This window comes from Cinclus cinclus, chromosome 2 (assembly GCF_963662255.1).
Source record: "Cinclus cinclus chromosome 2, bCinCin1.1, whole genome shotgun sequence".
NCBI lineage: Eukaryota > Metazoa > Chordata > Aves > Passeriformes > Cinclidae > Cinclus > Cinclus cinclus.
The window spans coordinates 35,894,193-35,913,423 of NC_085047.1; the positions used below are offsets into that span (position 1 = coordinate 35,894,193).

A 19,231-nucleotide genomic window follows, 5' to 3' on the forward strand; every position below is an offset into this window, starting at 1 on the left:
AGTGGGCCAGGTTTCCCAGAGAGGCAGTGCAGTCTCCATCCTTGGAATTTTTCAGGACTTAACTGATAAAAGCCCTGAGCAACCTCTTCTGCCTTCATAGTTGATCCTGTTTTGAGGGGAAGTTTGGACCAAGAGCTGCCCGAGTTCCCTTCCAACATGAATTATCCTGAGATTCTGTGATCTACAATTTTTCTCATTAAATAATGCATGGCATAGAACATTCCTTGCTCCAAATAAAACACCCCAGTCCTCTATCTTACTTTCTGTACAAAAAAGGAAACATTCTTAGAACTGTCAGATTTTCTCATGGTATGGGATGTGTCTGTGCTGAAAAATGGTGATATATTTCTTTGTGCAAGATAGCAGTAAGAAACTTATACAGAAATATCTAGTATAAGGAATGATCAGTTCATAACTATGTTCCTCTCTCTCAAGATTTTTTTTTCCAGGTTTTTCATTAGAACAGAGTAGTAGAAGTCAAAACAACCCACCTTTGGATATTTGTAATATAAACCTCCTTATAGGATGTTTCTAACCTACCTAATTGCAGATAAATACTTTAAAATATGACCCATGTTCACGTTCATTCTGAGATCTCAAATAAGAGGGACTGATTATGGGTAGAGTTTCCACTTCTGCTTAAACTCGTCTCTAGGGTCAAATTTCAACTTGATGACACCACTGCATAGAAACCTGCCCAAGAGCAGTTGGTGGGAGACTCCAGATGGGAGTTTCTGGCTATGATACTCGAAATGGATCAGCAGCCACAGTAGTAGACATAATTCTCCCACAGCTCCTGAACACTGTTCAGCTTATCCTCTTTATGTTTCTGTGCCAAGATCTGACACAAGCTTCATGATATTCTGGCAGAGATGGGGTGTGCCAGTAGAGAGGTAAGAGAAGACTGCCTGGGACATGGAGGGTTAGGCACAGGTGGCAAGAAGGAACAGCTGACAGAGCCTCAGGGTGTCAACCTACACTCACGTGACTGCACCATCACCTGCAGTTACAGAAGTCCTGAAAATAGTTCTCTTAATTTAGAGACAGCTCAGGTTTACAGATGTAAAGACCTCCTGGATGGTTGTTATCCAAACACAGGGCATGAGGTGGTGAGGAATCCAAGGGCCAATCAGTTCATCCTAGAAAACTAATTTTTACCAGTAGCCAAGAAATCTCATATGGATGTTAATGGGAGGTTCAGCTTTGATTTGCCATTCTGCCTTGGTGGTGAGGCAGCTTCCCACCTTCTGAGTCTTCTCAGCTCTTCAGCATGAGCCTGGCTCAGCCTGGCAACTCCAATTAATAGAATAGCATTCTTTAAAGTAGTACAGCATGTAATTTTAATCTGGCATTGATAGGGGAAATATTTACACAAATAATTCCCATTAAAACCAAGTGTAGCTGTGTTTATCACTGGTACATCAATGGAGGATTTGACCATGAGAGCATCCTTAAACTCTGAGGAGCTGCATAAATGCCTCTTTTTAATATTTATTCTCCTGTCCTAAATTGCTAAAATCTGTTGTTGCATATAAAGATGCAGTGAGGGAAGTAAAACTGAAGTCATATATTGGTGTTATCACTAGAAGTATTCTTCAAAAAATACAAAAGCATCTTTTTGTGAGGTACACAAGCAAGCATAAATTGTGTACTAATAGTTCAGCATTTTTTTTATTGCTTGTCTGTCACAACTATAAAATAATTTGTATATCAGAGTGATGCCAGAAACAGCACAGTTTCAGGTAAACAGCTGTCTAAGTCCTCTTCCAGGAAATTTATGTAACTTTAGCTCCTTCCTATGGCTGAAAATGCAATAGTCTAAAACAGACACCACTGTTGCATATCCTTAGGAAAAAAAAGTATAATTATTGGTTGTGGCTGGCAGTTTATCTTATTCAGAAAAGTGGTTTCCTATTAAAATAATAAAATTCCAGCAATTCACTATTTCTGTTAATCATCCAGAGTAAAACAAGACAGTGTTTATATTCACAGCCAAATGAATTGGTTTCTTTAAACACTGTAATTTTTAATAATACCTGAAGATGAGTTACTTATATTTTAATTAATATATTGATAAATATATATTTTTCACCTCTCCAGAACAATTTTCAGTGGTCTGACTTTGATTAGTAAGCCTTTGGGGTGGTATTTTCATCTCATGCAGTATAGTACAAATTTAATTCGTAGCAATCACTAAATAACAGACAGAAAAAATGTGATTGAGAATCTAACATTGGCTGGATGTACACTGACATTAACCTTTGAGAAATATAGGAAAATTCATATGTTAGGAAGTGGCAGGAATAACCTGAGGGAGGTATTTATGAGAGGACAAAGATCTTTAAAACTATAATGCTGAAACAGAGGTAATAATAACAAAAGCTGAGGACCGTAGTCCTGCACGTTCATCTACCTATTTTAACTCATGGTCAAGTGATGTCACATGTCTGTTGAGCATGTGTTTGACTGTGCCTGTGTTCTTTTCCTGTGAAAAAAAAGTGAGGCAAATTAATTTCATTTCCAGTAAAAGAGGAGTTTGCCATAGATTAAGAGTAAGCATATAGAAACAATTCATCTGAGGTGAAATCAGTTGCTAAATTAAGGTAATTTGTCAAACAACCTGACCTTTGAGTGTTTTCAGGCTTAAAACTGAAAAGCAGTCACAACAGGGTACTCTGGCAAACTACCTTTGCTGAAGAGGTCACTTGGTGTTTGAATGTCCCAGAACAATACGAGGGTCATGCCAGAGAATCAGAGAATCAGAGAACCATAGAATAGGATAGGTTGGAAGGAACCTTTAAATGCCATCTAGTCCAACCCCTCTGCAATGTTCAGGGGCATCTCTAATTAGACCCAGTTGTTTAGAGCCCTCTGCAGCTTGATCTTGAATGTTTCCAGGGGTGGGGCATCTACTGTGTCTCTGAACAAACTGTGCCAGTTTCACCACTCTCTATGTAAAAATCATCTTCTTTACATCTAATCTAAACTATGGATCTTTCAGTATAAAACCATTACCTTTTGTCCTATGTCGTTTTGAGCAAAGGATTAGTAATAAACACCATTCTTTAATCCTGGAGATTATGGTTGCCACCTCTCAGACACCTCCTAAGGCTTGATTGCAATTCCTTGTTATGAATGAGGACTCATTTTGATAAAAATCAGAGAGAGTCAGTCTCTCCATGCATATCTGCAGTTTTCCAGCTCATTTTAGGGGCCTTGTCCTCTGGCTGTACATGTTGCATAATGTAAATCCACTCTTTGACTGGCTTTGGGAGCCAAACAGACATTCTGGGGCATATCCCATGACACAAAAAATGCCATGGAAGAAAATGAGCACTCTGGAAACTACAGAGCTGTCCAGTACAATCCCAGGATGTTTAGTGTCCTCAGACACACACAGAAGAAACATGGAGTTCTAGTGTCATGGAAACCCAAGATCAAGTGCTGTGAACTGTGGATGTGACCTGTGTGAGTTGCAGGGGAAGAGCCCTAAAGAAGTTTCATTATGAGGTATGCTGAATTTCTTCACCTGAATTGGATGCAGTTGGACATAAATTTTTTTGTATGCACCTAGAGCATCTCTAGAAATTGTAAACTTAACCACAATCTTTCTTCATTATCCAGACACTGAGACTCACTTTGATTTAATTACTTAAGAATTTATCTGGATTCTGTAATTTCTACCTAGAACAAGTATCTAGGCCAGTACCTGGTAGGAAAAAGTGGCAACCATCATATCCATAATTCAGAAATATCTTAAGAACCTTCTTTGTGACCTCAAGTCCATCAGTTCTTTTGGTGACTTTTTTCTCAAATGTAGAGTGTTTCATTTCCATTCTTTCTTAAATGATTTTCATGGTCACCTATTCTATAACAATGCATTAAATACAGGAAAAGAGGACATAAAATTTTCTCATTATTCCCATAAAGGAATAATTTACTTAACTGAAAAAAAAATTTAATTGACACTCTAAGTAATGCTGTTCTTGAGAATCAATCCTAATCTCCACTATGAACTGATAAATGGGTGCTAAAGGCTAAGTAGATTATCCTAGGAAAGTCTCATTGAAAGTCATTTAGTAGCTAATCATATGTTAAGGTCAAACATTTCCAGTTTCTCATGGGGGAGAAGTAGGCATCCCACCTGATTTTCCTATTCTGAAACAATTTTAGGAGTATGTCCAAATTCAAGGATTCTGCACATGTCCCCTCAGAAATACCCCTTCTCTGACATTTTTCCTAATTTTGATTTTATCTCAATTTGATTTGGCCAATATCTTCCCCAAGGACAGTAGACACCTCACATATTTTGGAGAAACAGGGTACATTGTTTTCTTTTTGTTTGGTTTACATAGAAGCCTGACTATGGAACCTGCACTGCCCCACAATAATTTTGCAACATGATTAAGGGGGAAAGAGCAAAGAGTTTTGGGATACATGTGGACTGTGTTCAGTCTCTAGTTCAGTCCATCTTAATTTCTTCAGTCTCTTTAAGCTCTGTACTAAAGATCATCCTAACAACACTTACTGCATTTCAATGTGAAGACAATCTAGGATAACTGTCCTGAAAATTTTAAGCAGCTCCATGAGGGATGTCTACAGTTGGAGAAAGTGATTTGGGCAGTTGTAGAGGTGTGGCTGCCACAACCTGTTTTCCATTTTAACTCACTTTTCCACACTCTACATTTATGCCTCAGGGGAATCATATTTCGTAACGAGAAGCTGAACACTATAAAAGGGTGTGATTGCATTATGATCTGTCTTGAAACCTTTTTTTTTTTTTTCTTTTCGTGAATGAAAGCACTTTCCTTCCAGAGTAGAAAGGAGCACATGAATATAGGCAAGAAGATGACTCACAGCTGTAAAATCTCTCACATGCATAACATTCATGAGCATGAAGGCCTGACTGCAGTCAGCATGTGGCTTCAGTTCTTGTAGGTGTGTACAAGCCAGCAGGGGCACTGATAGTGCTTTTCCTGAGGTAGCCCAGTGATGAGCACAGGCTGCAAAACCTGCTCAAGTAGCAGTGCAAGGCTTTGGGTGGCCAGCCCTTACTGGGTAATGGCTCCCATGTCTATATTGTTTTCTGTACTTTCTCTTAAGCCATCTTATCTCCCCAGCTGGTACATTTATTTATTTATTTGTTTACACTGTAATGCTCACTCTGACTGGTATAGCTGTATTTTCTAAGGTTTTGTCAAAAGATATATTTGAGAAGTACTTTGGTCCAAACAATACACAAGTAAGAAGGAAAAGAAAGCATGACTTCACAGAGCTGTGAAGTGGGGCAGGTGGACAACGGGGGAAAAGGAAAGAATAGGAGAAGGATACTACTTCATTTCTTTCAACAGCAAATGACAAAATTATCCACCCATTTTCCAGATGAAGGAAGGAAATTGGCAGTTTTCACATTATAGGAAGCTTTTAAAATGACATATTTAATCAGCAAAGTGACCTTAGAAATCTGAAAAGTAAGAGTGGCATCCACTGTCTTTGCTGAGGTAGAGCAAGGAGCTGGAAGAGCCTGCCAGGGTTAATGAGGATCAAACAAGCCATTCCAGACAGCTGGATTGTTGTGTAAAACCACATTAAACCGCCTGGACTTTGCTGTCACACCGTGAGCTGGTCAAGGCAAAGATGCTTGCTTATGTATTTGTTTATATATTCAATTTACAAGAGACTTTGGTCAGCACACTCCCTTAGGGCAGTTATAATAAAAACAGTGCATCAATTAAATAGCAATGCTTACAGCATTGACAGAGTGCCTAACGAAGGACTTTAAATTCCTTCAGGCCTGTCCCTTCGGGAAATACTCAGCTTGTAGCTCTCACACATCTGGAAGGTTTGGAGGGAAAAACAGGCTGCCTGGATACATGGATGTACCTTGAAGCACAATTTGAAGGACAACAAGAGCTCCAGCTGTTGTCTTAGAGCAGTGAGGGAAGAGAATCCTCCAATTTGGAGCCCTACATGAGAGAAACCTGAGATTTTTAAAGCTATTTATGTACTACAATCACAAGTAGGCCCTAGTGGGTGTTCTTACTTGCCCTGTTTTTTAATTTTAATTTCAAACTTGTTCAGCCTACAAGGGTAAATCCCACGAGATACCAGAATGCATCTATCTAACTAAAAATCTGGGCCTTGGTTGAGTATTGCTACAGCAACAACCTGGCAGAGGGGCAATCTCTGAGGTCTCTTTTATAGCTCTTTGGTCAAGCACACTAAGAGCTAAAAGTGTGATGTTTATTAAGGGTCTACCATAGAACAAAAACATGCCGTGAAAGAAAATAAAGAGTAAACCAAACAAACCTCTTGTACCACTCAGTTAATATCAGCTCCCAGCCATGTGGCATGTCCCACGTGTGTCCCTGCTTCCTATGTGCATTCCTCATTTTCTCCATTCTGTAGAGTTTGAGTGGCCAATGGCCACAGAAGGAAAAACTCAAGACAGCTGTTCTGTTTTCCTGATGAGAGTTTTTGTAGGGTGGTGATGGATCCAGACAGGGTGTTCCATCTTGTCCTTCAGGGCATGCAGACTAAGCGGTCCTGGACAAAAAAAGTTTTTTTTTTCCTTTTCAAACCCTAACCCACCAGCAGGTCCACAGAATCTATGGGGAAACCATAGCCTGTCTAGATGCATGAAAAGAAGCAGACAGACTAAATCTGATTAAACCTGACTCTAGACTTTTCTTCTCAGATATCTTTAGTCATAAAAGCTACCATTATCATTAGGGTTAGTAATTTGGCGTGCTTACTTTTTGACATTTTCAACTTGAAATACCCCTGCAGTTGGCTTTTGAAAGCAGATGTTCACTCTTATTTCCAGGTAGAATACAGATGTTTTGTGCTGTCAGAGTCAGATGAACCCATAGATGAACCAACAAAATCAGGCCAAAAGACATTTGTTCCAGACACCATGGGCTACTTCTGCACCAGGTGACTTTACCTCAGCTTATTTTCTGCACCTGTAAATCTTGACAGGTGATGTTTAATTGCTGAAAGGGTGTTTGCAAAGATCGATTAGCTAATGTCTATAAAGTGCTCTGCAGACATCCAGCACAACCACTGCTGGGGCATAGCACTGCCCTTCCTTGCCATGCTCAGTGGGAGCACTGTTGCTTTAAAAAGGGAGCTTGTCCAAGCTCTCCTCCTCCACTGGATCTAAGATGGATGCTCCTGCTGCAGCACAGCCTGTGAGCAGACTTTGCCCAGCCTGCTTTTTTTGTTTTTCCTGGAAGCTTGCTCCAGACAAGTCAGCTGCACTGCAGACTGAGCAGAAGCAGGAGGGCAGCTCTCCACAGGTAAGCCCCAAAGCTGCTCATTCCCACACCTGGATGGAGCAGCACCAAGGATGCTGCCATCCTGAGAATTATGGTCCTCTCCGTTCATCTCTGGCTGACTCACAACAGCTCTCAGCCAGGCAAGAGTCAAACAGCTTTGGGCCTGGGCTGTCTTGCGCTCCTTTCCTGGCTGGCTGGTGTGAATTTAGTTATGAGGAGGACAGGGAGGCTCCTGTTCCACAACCAAAGCTGAGCTTGTGCCTGTTCCTCTGTGTTAGCATCGCCTCCACGGAGGCACTTCTGAATGACATGGGAGCTGCCTGCGGCACCACGGTCTCGGGGCCATGCTGTGCCTGGCAGCATCCCCTTCAGCCTGTGCTGGGTGAGGAGATGGTCTTCAGTCACCACGCAGCGCTGGGGGCTGGCTCAGGAGGGTTCTGCAGCCTCTCATAGGCCTGCAGTCACTGGGAGCAGTTTAAGCTCTGTTGGCTCCTTTCCCTCAGAAACGCATTGATTTTCCACTAAGCTCCTCATCTTTGAGGCATTTAAAATATCATCTGTAGAGGACTATGCACTGGGCCCTCTTAAGTTTGTCTTTATTTCACCTTATTATTCCCATGGACTTTTTGGAGGACTCCGTATAACATCATTTTAGGAAGGTCTTTCCCTTTCCCCAGGATGGTAGAGCATTGGAGGTGGGAGACGTTCCCAACCAACACAGAGCTGGAGGTGTGCTTTTCCTTATTGTCTTCCATTTACAGAACTGTTCCCTTTGGCCAACAGTGATAGATCCTGCTTGTACCCCCTAGCCCCAGGGACAGAGAGCATTTGGGCAGTGCTCTCAGGGTGAAAGTCCCTGCCCTGGCTTTGAAAGGCATTCTAGAAAGAGAAAGGTGCTATAAAGGGCCAGTGGTCAGTGCTGACCAGGAAGGATTGTTGTCACTAGCCCTGTGCTTCTCCCTGGACATGCCCCAGCAAAGAAGGTCAAGCTAGAACAGCGAGCACCAAGGAAGCTCTGTGACTGAGAATGCCTGGTCCAGAAGCTTCCATGAATGAGAGAATTGATAGGATTCCCAGGCAACCCAGAAATAAGCTCACTTCTCCTTCATCTGTTTTTTTTTGTGAGCCACAAGGCTTTACAGCTTGTATTTAAAGCCATGACAATGGGCACCAGCCCATGGAGGCAGAGAGAAGCTGCTGACTATGCCACACACAAAAGCAACACCCTTCCAGCTTTCCCTGGGTAATCCTTTCTTTTCCTGCTGTGAAAAACTGGTCAGGTTACAGAGGAAGACACACAGGAACTGTTGAGAGAAGAAAAAGTCTTTCAGAAACATTTTACTTCAGCCAGGTGGTATCTCTTTGTGGGTTGGAGTCACAGGCAGCTCTCCCTCCAAAAATACAATGGTGGACATTGATGTTTTTTTTCCTTGTTGACAGTGGTTGCTTCCCAGATTTTTGATGGATATATTTAATAGAGGGATCTGCAGTCTCTGTTCCCCTATTTACACCTAAGGCGATCCTGTGTGTCCACTGTATCCAGAGGCAAGATCCGTGGTCTCTTCTTGGCATGGTGAGGTTAGAAATGCCAGCAAACAGAAAGCCAAAATAGATATTGTCATACAGATATTTTTGCTATGATTTTGATGGAAAACTTGATATAGAATTTAGCTGTGACCAGAGTTGCACAATTTCTTATTTGTGAGTTTTTCTTAGGTTTGGGTTGGTAGGGTTTTTTTTTGGTTTTGTTTTTTTTTTTTTGTGGAATGAGAATTTCATAGCTGAAAAACCATTAAATGCTAAAAGCTCTGAGGATAGTGGCATTTGCCAGAAATGAGAACAGAATTTCCTGTTACAAGAATCTGAAGGAAATCACTGACAGTCTTCCTGACTGCTGAGAAAATGCTCACTTTTAATGGCAACTGGAAAGATGGATATATTTATATATAGAAAAAATTGGGAAAAAATAAAAGTCAAACATCTGGTAATCAGAACTTCTTTCTCTATGTGTCAGGGAGAATTGCTGAGGAAAAAATTCACAGAGAAACCTGAAGGTGTTCTCCTGCTTGTAGCATGTGTGGTGATAGCCTGGGTTCAACTCCTGCATGAAATGTATGTCTTCTTCTTCCAGCCAGGGTCCCTGCACCCTTAGCCAGAGAAAATCTTGAATACAATAGTAAGGGGTAAGACTTTACAACTGGAACTTAGATTTAGGCCTGGTCCATTTATTTATTTATTTATTTATGCCTGCAATTATAGCTCAGTTGAATGATATTTTACAATCAGGATAACAGATTTTCTTTCAAAATGCTAGTAATGTGGAAAATTCACTTTTTCAAAGTGTCAAATAGCCTGACCTTCTCATGAATTCTGACGTCTCATCGGTTTTATTTTTACTTCTGCTTTCATCAAGCATTTTTCCTTTATGCTTATTATTTCTCTCTAAATAGTAGTACCATATGACACAAGAAATAAAGGCTGGGTTCTGGTGGTTCCTTTCTGAGGTTGCCAGCAGAAATCTGAAGGTCTCAGTACAAGAGATGGTTGTAGAGGCACTGGTTTTCCACTAAAAGCCAGTTATGGGAACTACATTTGAAAATTAATCCAGGGCCTTAAAAAATACTTCCAGGAAATGGTCAAGGTAATAGTAATGTTTTTTTTTTTACTTGTGGGGGCTTTTTTGGGTTATTAATTTGGTTTCAACTTTGTGATTTTTGTTTTCCTCATAACTTTTATTTAGATCATGAAAGGATTTCACACATGACTGTGAGAAGATAGATTCTTTACTTGCCATCAGCTGGGTATAGTCCCTACCAACTTTCCATCTATGTGGGCCATTAATGATCACCAATATTTTAATTCTGTGATCCAAAGGCAATGAGGTCTAAGTAGTGTATGTATCTCCTTAGAAACCAGAGATACATTTCTTGAAAGTGGATTTCCCCTTTGAAACTCTTTTTGGTGATGTAGCACTCTGTGCTCTAGCTAGTCTAAATCCCAGGAAGAATTGCATCCAAATGGTTTTTTTTTATTGAAGTCTGTACCCTGAGCATATCAGAAATTGTCAGAGGAATGGCATGTGTAAAGCTCAACATAAATAAATGGCCCGAAAGCAATAACATGAAGTACAAATATTAGGTGTTGCATGCAGAAAGGGATATCCAGTTGCACAAATACCAAATGTGTATTGATTAGTCAGGAAGCAAAGAAAGGTGGAATGGTGTAGAAATGAATCCCAGAGTGAGTCTCAGTGAAAAATGAAAGGCTGTTGCAAAGCTAATGTAAAAAACTTGGACTATATTTAGAGAACTACTGTAAGTGAGAGATGGGTGGAATTATTCTGCAGGGCAGCGTGACCATTTGGATGCACACTTTGAGAGGGATGGGGAGATTTTAGAGGAAAACACTGAGGCCATTTTGGGTATGAGCTATGGTGAAGTTTGAAAGAATTAAGTAGAAGAAGTTGGGATAATCAATGATAATGCTCTAATATATAGAAACTGTTTTTATAAGAATGATTGAGATCTATTAAGCAACAACTTTTCATAATGGAAGAGAGACCAGTTAGTGAGGATACACAACTCCTGGTCTCTAACTGGTTTACAAAGTCACGAGTGACATGGAGAGGATGAATAGACGTTTACTGTTCTTGTTCTTCCATTGCAACATTTTGAGAAAGCTGAAAAAGATATGAGGGCCAAAAAAGAATTGGAAGGCCAGAAAACTTCTCATCAATGGATGTTATGAAAGTAAATGGATTCAGGGGGCGCAGGAAAACAAACGGAAAATTCCTACCAATTCCTACTGCTTCTTACTGAGGGAGTCTCGCTTGCACCCAGGACATGCGGGCAGAGCTGGTGACCACAAGGAGAGGACTGTGGCCAGGCTGATGCCTCCACTCAATCCATAAAGCAAAGATGTGTGTGGTGCAGTAACTTCAGTACACATTGAAAAGCAGAGCTTTTTGGTGCTTTAGGCCAGTTTAGTGCTAGCAGCAGAGTATCAACACAAAATTGCATATAGACTAACCTGTCTTTTGTCTCAGCAGCCCGGGTAGATACTGCAGCTCTTAGTCCTTGGTGAGTTCTAGCATTTGGTGGCTAAATTGATCATTTCAAGCTCTTTAAGATGAGTGTGTATTACACTATAAACACTTAAAGGAATCAGTAGGTCTACCTAGTGACATTAAAGTAAGGCATATCTTTTCTGAATATTCTTTGTGCATGTTTCCACTCTGTGCCAGCAGGATCAGGCCTTTATTTCTCTTTGATTTGTCACAGAAAACTTTAAAAATGCTAATACAAGATATAAATAGGAATCTTCATATATAAGTGGAGCTGGTTTTTATCTGTTGAGGACTGGCAGCAACATGCTTGCTTTTTTCTTTCAAGCTGATATTTTAATATTTTTTCTACCTTCTCTCATATTTTTGTTTTAATTTATAGCTGGCTGGAGAAGTTACTTTAACAAATTATATGCAGTCGGTGACTTTGTAAATTATTTAACATTTAACAGATCAAAATTATTTTCATAAACAATTCAGACAGTTTTTCACTAGTTACTAATGTATAACTATGGGAATGTGGCATTTTAGAATGTGTAAACACTTATGAACATGAGTACTTACTGTAAGAGTATTCCCATTAACTTAAAAAACACTGTTATATGATGGCATACATAGAGATACGGGCATTTAATTGGGAGGCATTAATTCCATCTTCAGGTGGGGTGATTGAGTCATATCTTTTCCATGCTGCCTACTTCACCTGAATTCTTGATGCATAAGTTTTTTTCCAGAGCATGCAATCAACCCTCTGCCTTTCTCTCTGCCTCCATGCTCAGATTGCAAGGTGCTTGAGGAGAACTTTCTATCTCCATGTCCCTGTCATCTCTAGGTGAAGCGAACCGGCAGGGCCTGCTGTTGGCAGGAGCCAACCGGCAACACATCCCAGTCTCCATACAGTGATTTGTGAAAATTAAATCAGTTGTCACAAGCCACTTTGTGAGATGGAGCAGCTGCTGCTATGACAGTGGAATAGGTGGGTGCCATCAGTCCCAATGACGTCTCACAGATGTGGCAAATCTGTCTCTACACAGCTGTCCCTGGAGCTCTCTGTTCCATCTCCACCCCAGCAGTCCTATTCATCTCCTCCTCATGGCCAGACCAGCCCAGACCTTATCTACTCCTTGAGCCTTTGGACATGTAAAAAAAAGTTGCCTTATCCCTGTTTCTAAAAGGGTGCATGAAAGATCAGTCTTGTATTACCCCTTGGAATCAGTTCAAGCACAGTTTTGCATGACATGTAGAAGATCAGGAGCTTTTGAGCTGGTGTCTGGTGACTGTGGGCTCTTTCCTGGGAAGATTTCGATGGTATGTGGTCACAGCCCAGAAAGTGGGGCCATATGCTGGGCTGCATCAGGGGAAGGGTGACTGGCAGGTTGAGGAAGGTGATTCTCCCCAGCTGCTCCACTATGGTGAGATTCCCCCTGGATTGCTGCATCCAGCTCTGGGATTCCCAGTGAAGGAAAGGCACGGACCCATCGGAGTAGTGCAAAAGTGATTAGAGGGCTGGGATGCCTCTCCTGTGAGGAAAGGTTGAGAGTTTGGATTGTTCAGCCTGGAGAAGAGAAGGCTCTGTGGAGACCTTACTGCTGCTTTTCATTACAAAAAGAGGCCTGTATGAAACAGGGGAAGAGAAGTCTTCCCAGATCCTGTTGTGATAGAACAAAGGGTAATGGTTTGAAACTAAAGGAGACTATATTTAGGTTAGAGATAAGGAATTTTTTTTTTTTTCCCCCAATGAGGAAACATGGGCACAGGGTGCCCAGAGAGGTGGTGGATGTCCCATCCTTGGAAACATCCGGGACCAGGTTGGACTGGGCTTTGAGCAGCTTGATCTAGTTGAAAATATCCCTGCTTGTTAAAGGAGAGTTGAACTACCCAACCTGTAAAAGTTGCCTCCAACCCAAACAGTTGTATGATTACTGTTCCAAAGGGAGATGAATTTTCAGGAAAACTAAGCGCAGGCTTCTGATACTCATCAATAGACAAAAATCAGTAAAATGAAGGCTTGATGTCCTATGGTATACCCCAAAATGACCAGTTCACAGAAAGTGTTGACATAGCTGAGGTCCTTGAAATACCCTAAGTGAAGACTCTCCAAAGACAGAACAGCTGTAAGAATTTTGGTTTAGACTAGAGGTGTGAGACTGTGGTTTGTTTTTTTTCTTAAGAAACATGTGAGACAGTTATGTGCAATCATTTCTATTTTGATGGGGGATCTTTCAAGTTTCTTCTATATTTATGTTCTCTGGTTCCCTTTGTATGTGCTGCCTGTGGTGCAACAAGCCTTTTTGCTTTTTCTTTTATCTGATTCTTTGAGAAGACAACTTCTCTTTAATCACTGTCAGAGCCAGGTTTAGTTTTTAAGAGGTTTGATTAGTATTCAGGGACTTCAGAGAACAGCAGCAAAGAAGATGGTTTTGAATTCTAACATAAGATTAGAAGCAAGTTAATAATCATATACCTTGGCCAAGGGTTTATAGATGATCATGGTCTTCTCATATCTAATGGATGCCATAAGGGTTAGTGGAGTTTTTAATGCTGTAGCAATGGAACAAAAAGTTGAGCAGTGAAATCAGGGAAGGGAAAATGCATCAAGTACCATAGTACCAAAACTTAAGCCATCTTCTCAACAGAAACATCAGAGAGTTAGGAAATGCTAAAATTGAGCATCCTAAGATAGTCAAAAGTGAATACCTTAAAGTTCTTTGTGACTTGCCGGGTCTTACTTTTTATTTTTTTTTAAAATATTATTTTTTACTTATATATACTTCTAGTTTCTCACATGGTATGCCAGGTGCAAAGCTAAGCATTGCTATTTGAAATAGCTTCAGTACAGGAGGAGATATGTACACATTAGGTGAAGAAATACCATGCAAACATGATCGTAATATGTCCTGAAATTCAACTCAGTTGCTCCTAGTCAATTCATCCATTTCCACGAAATGGTGCACTGTGAAAGGCAGACAGACATCTTTGGAAAACCTGGAGCTGAAAGGTTGGCAGTTTCCAAAGGGGCTGGTAGAGCAGGAGACTCTTATCAGGCTGTGGCTGTGAGCAAGTGGCTGGATCAATGCACTCAAGTCCAAAGAAGGCTGGAGGGCTCAAAAAATCTGATCCATGGACTCTTCATAGAGTAACACCCACAAATTTGTGTTCTTTTGCATATGTCATTAGCACAAAAATGTGGACATGGATTTTCCAAGAATCCTTGTTCCTGCACTGTGACTTAAATGCCTTTTGGGGCAAGTAACAATATACCTGTGTGTGTGATGAGAACTGTTGTAAAAAATGAAAAGATAGAGAAGGATCTCCAAGCAAATGTTTTCTTATGGCATTTTTCTATATGTGATTGTCACTTAATGGAAATAAATGTCTTGGCCAATTGCGACGTGAATTATTATTCAGATCTGTCACTGGAATAAGTCTTCTGAGATTTTCCCAAATGACTGTGTGTCAGGCAACTGTTTTTCACTTGAAAGCAATGATTAGCTGAAGTGTGAATGGATGAATTTTGTGCCTTACAAAATACTTGGGTGCTTACTGTTTGGTGCATCTTAACACTGAAGTGAAATCACAGGTAAAACCTGTTCTGGTTGATAATCTGCAATAGTGGCAGGGGCTAGGGAAGAAATGGAAATTTTAATGAACAGATAATGTCCTCCCTTTTGAAAGCATGAGGCAGCTGAACGCAGTAAGATCCAAATGGTCCAAGAGGCTAACTGGCTGTCTTTCCCCTTTTTGAAACTGGAATTTGGAAATAAATGCAGGTGATTTTAATTAGGCCATATGAATATTAATCAGAAATCACTTATGTGTGATTGAGTTCAATTTTAAATAAGGACATCGTGTTTAAAACACTGAAAAGTACAGATGTGATGTATTCTTCTCTTAGAAATGCTAATGATGGTACAGATTGGGAGTTACTGATCACTGAAATCTCTAAGATGGGTAGCTATTAGAAGGGCCAAAATAGTTTAATAGCACAGTTTTCTGACATTTTATAGTAGTGTCTCCTAAAAATATTGCCATGCCACCCCCATTCCAAATTAATGCTTCTAAGGCCAGTGATGTAGTGTGCTCACACCTTAAGGTAGCACTGTGATTCATGTTTTAATGATAGTGGCTGCTGGCTGTAACTATGGAATGTATTGTCATGGAAACTACGCTTTTCTATATTTACACCAGTGCTGGTTATGCGAGAGACAGTGCTTGAACGAAAAATCTGTATAATATATAGCTTAATAACAAGACAGGCAAGCTAGGAATAAACAGATCAAAGATTCAGCAGTGTTACAGCTGCTGTTTGTCACCACAGTAGTTTTCTAACCAGGTTCAGTCACTGTTCCGGAGAAGTGCTGCTGCGATGCCACTTTGGACTCATGGGTCACACAAACTTAGGTTATTGAACAGCTGACTGAAGGGCATCCATGCAGTGAACTCCCATGGCACACGGGCTCATGTCCAGGCTGATCAGGAGAAAAGTGTGAGTTGAGTGAATTGAGGACAATGGTCTGTAAGAGCTTGATATTTGCAAAAAAGAAATCTTCAGAAATGGAACGGGGTTGTAACTCTGACTGTGGAGCAGCTCTATCTGCCATTTCCATCTAGAAACTGCTATAATGTTACTGAGCTTGGGCTCTTGAGGGTGCTAAGTTAAAAAATAGAGTGAGAAACAATAATCAGAAAACATTATTCCAAGCTGAAATGTAACTGCACACTAAAATTGGATAAAGTTATTGTACTGTGCAAGAGTAGTAACAGAGATGTTTAAGAGATTTTATGGCTTGGAACTTTGCAAAGCAAGGGTAAATTATACTGAAGAAATTCTACTTAAAGTATGCATACATGCAGCACACACACATGTATCTATACTTATATAAACACAAAATCTTACTAGAAGAGATTGCCTGAGTTAGGGTCTGCAATCTCAGGCAGCTTTAAAAAAAAAAATATCCTGTGCTATTCATCCTCTGTGCTGATTGATCTGGCTTCACACCGGGACCTCCATTTGCCATTTTCTCTGTTTGGTTGTATAACAACTTTCTACTTTGGGTTTATTACAGAAAACTGTTTCAATTGTAACTTAAGAACTCACTTGCGATTGCCAGGGAGACAAGCTGCTCTCATTTCTCTAGGAAGAGTTTCTAATTTGATGGGCAGAGCTTAGTGAGTCATAGAAAAGCGGGGGTCAGGGCACTGTGAAACAACTGCTTGGTTTACTTTGCTATCAGCTGTGAAATCATTAAGGACATCACTTTATTTTCCATATCACGGTCTTTTCATTTTGTATTTGTATCTGCCATGACCAAACCTAAACCTGGAGGATACATTAATCCAACTTTTGATAGAAATAATCCTCTTAAACAGCACAGCTAGTGATTTGCTCATCTAAGTGCTTTATTATGCATTTTAGCTGGTGTTTCTTTAACTGAAGGAGCAGTGACAGCTGTATCAGAAAGCAAACCAGCATTATGCTCCCAAACTTCTTTAATTATTGCTTTTTTAGTTTACAGCAAGATGTTTGCAGGTTGCAGGATAGCAGTACTAGTCAGTAGTTACATTGTCTCTAAAGCACAGTTTAAAGGGGCTTGACGTTTTAGCTTCACGCTGGTGCATTTTCTAAGTAACTTCATATCTTTATTCAGTGTCTCCTGCAATCCTTCAACCTGTCTATTTGTAAATTTGTGCCTGGAGAAAGCTCCCATGTGGCAAGCCAGGATTGGATAAATGTTGCTTGTATTTCTCTTATTACAAACTCCCAGCATCTGTGATTTTCAGCTCTGAGTACAGTTTGTTTCCTGCTGGGATTCATCTATTTGGGGAAAGCAAAGGTCATCGCTTCTCCGGAGTTGCGACTGATTTGATTCTTTTTCACGGGGAGGCGCTGGGAAGGGAATCCTTACTGGAATGCATATTGATAAAGGCTGAGGATCCTGGCTTCTTAGATAAGTCATTTTTTTCTCTTCTCTCCACACTATGACTATGTATTGCAGCAACTCACTGGCTTTTTACCAAATCAGGAGCTGCAGTATTTTTCTTCCGATGGAATAATTTCAGCCCACTTCAGCTAGCATGACAATCTTATGTGATTGTTATGAGTAGGCGTTTACATCCTTTTACATGCTAATACTGCCACACCTGCTAGTCCCCCTCATTTCCATTTCTCTCTTTTTTCTTAACCCCCCCCCCCCTTTTTTTTTTTTTCCCCGATGTGAAAACTAATTTCCCAGAGGAAGGGAAATCCTGAGATCCGTGATCATTGTTGCATCGTTGATTCACCAACAAAGAAGGGGATGGCTGAATGGGACCCAGGTAGAGATTCAAGCAGGCTGCTTCTGACCAGCAAGAGGAAAGCTAGCTGTTGAGCAGCATATGTTGCCACTCCATGTGCTGTGTTAGCTACTTGTTTTCAGCCTTCAGTAGGCTGCCACTACTGCAGCACTAAAGGAATGTGCCCTATTGTTAAAAATCCTGACTGCTTTACACCAATGATTTGCCACTGCAAAGTTGCATGCACCAACAACACTTTGTCGTTGATGTTTGGATGCAAGGTAGGATGTGGTTAATGTATTTAAATGCATGCTGTAACTCCTTTGAATATCTGTGCTGTTTAATTTCGTGTCTGGCTAGAGATTTCAGTGCAAATTGTGATCCGTTGGCTATAAATTAGGGCTTACAGCCAGCATGTTTAAATGTTACAGAAAAAAAAATCAGAAGCTTTCTTATTTCCCAGGGTTATATGAGTAGAGATTTACACGGGAGAATTACAGATTATGAAACATTTGTTTTAGAGTTGATTGTATACTTAGCTAACAGTGGTAAGATTGCTAAACCACTACTCTGCTATTTGCCTGGCTTTATTGATTTGGATGTGTATACTGATATTACAAAAACACAATCCAGCAAGACTGAATGTATTTTTTCCATTTATATTGCTGACATGGTTTTTAACCAGAGGAGCAATACTGAGGTATACAACCCTGCACTTCTCTAAAAGAAAGAATTAAGTAAGATCCTGATCCCATTTTTAGGTCTAGAGAAATATCTTTAAGTGACTATTTTCTTCTATGGACTGGACAATCATTTAATTTTCCATTTAAATTTAAATCATAAGGTGGCGCAGTTAGAGAAGTTTTTTTTTTTCCTGGCTGTGTAATGTAATCCCATCCCAATTTTTTTAACAATGGTGTTGGATTAGGCTATATTTTCCCCACATACATCCTGGCTTGATGTTTGAGTATAATTGATGTTTGTTATTTTACTGTAATAATTCTGAACTGATGGCATGTTTTTAAAATGTATTGTCTTTGGAGAAAAACTTTGGTTCTTGGATCACTGGGTCAATTATAATGATTTTACAAGGGTGTTACATATTTTGTCCCATTCCTTTCCCTTGCTCTCCTTAAATACTGGATTATATTAAAAGTGTTCCTCTGTGCCTAAATAGAGTAGGAAATGAGCAGTTATAGATTAAAAAAAATTAGTGTCAGTAATGACTTTAAATCATTAACTTCTTACTTGAACTTTACTAATCCTCAAAAATAGCTAAGCTGCAAAAATAAAATTTTAGTTATACAGTCCACAAACTAGGAAACACAGTATGCTTTATGAGTTCCTGTGTGACAAGTAGCCTAAATGAAATGAAAATACTTTATGGAATAGGTTATAGATGACCCAGTGCTGCCTAAACGTATATCAGCTAGAAGTTAATGACAGCTCTTGTATTGCTTCATATAATACCCTAACTCAGACTTGGTTATAGTCAAACACAAATTGTTTGTGTACCTTCTACTTTTCTTCTAACTATGGCCTGCCTATATGTCTGGTTACTTGGGCCTTTCTTGAGCTAAAGTTTCTTGTTTCTTCCTTTCTGTTTTAAATAAAC

At 40.1% G+C, this 19,231-nt stretch overlaps 1 protein-coding gene across 2 annotated transcripts in view; it reads left to right on the top strand.

The window, feature by feature from the left end:
• Positions 1-19,231, top strand: part of DLG2 (discs large MAGUK scaffold protein 2) — a 966,698-nt gene that overhangs the window by 329,100 nt on the left and 618,367 nt on the right. The window contains exon 1 of one of the 2 annotated variants that reach the window (XM_062487509.1): positions 17,796-17,897. The exons of the other annotated variant lie outside the window; for it this stretch is intronic. Within the exon in view, the coding sequence (XP_062343493.1) occupies positions 17,796-17,897 (102 nt within the window). Of the gene's footprint in view, positions 1-17,795; positions 17,898-19,231 lie in introns of those variants that run through there. 2 annotated transcript variants of the gene reach the window in all.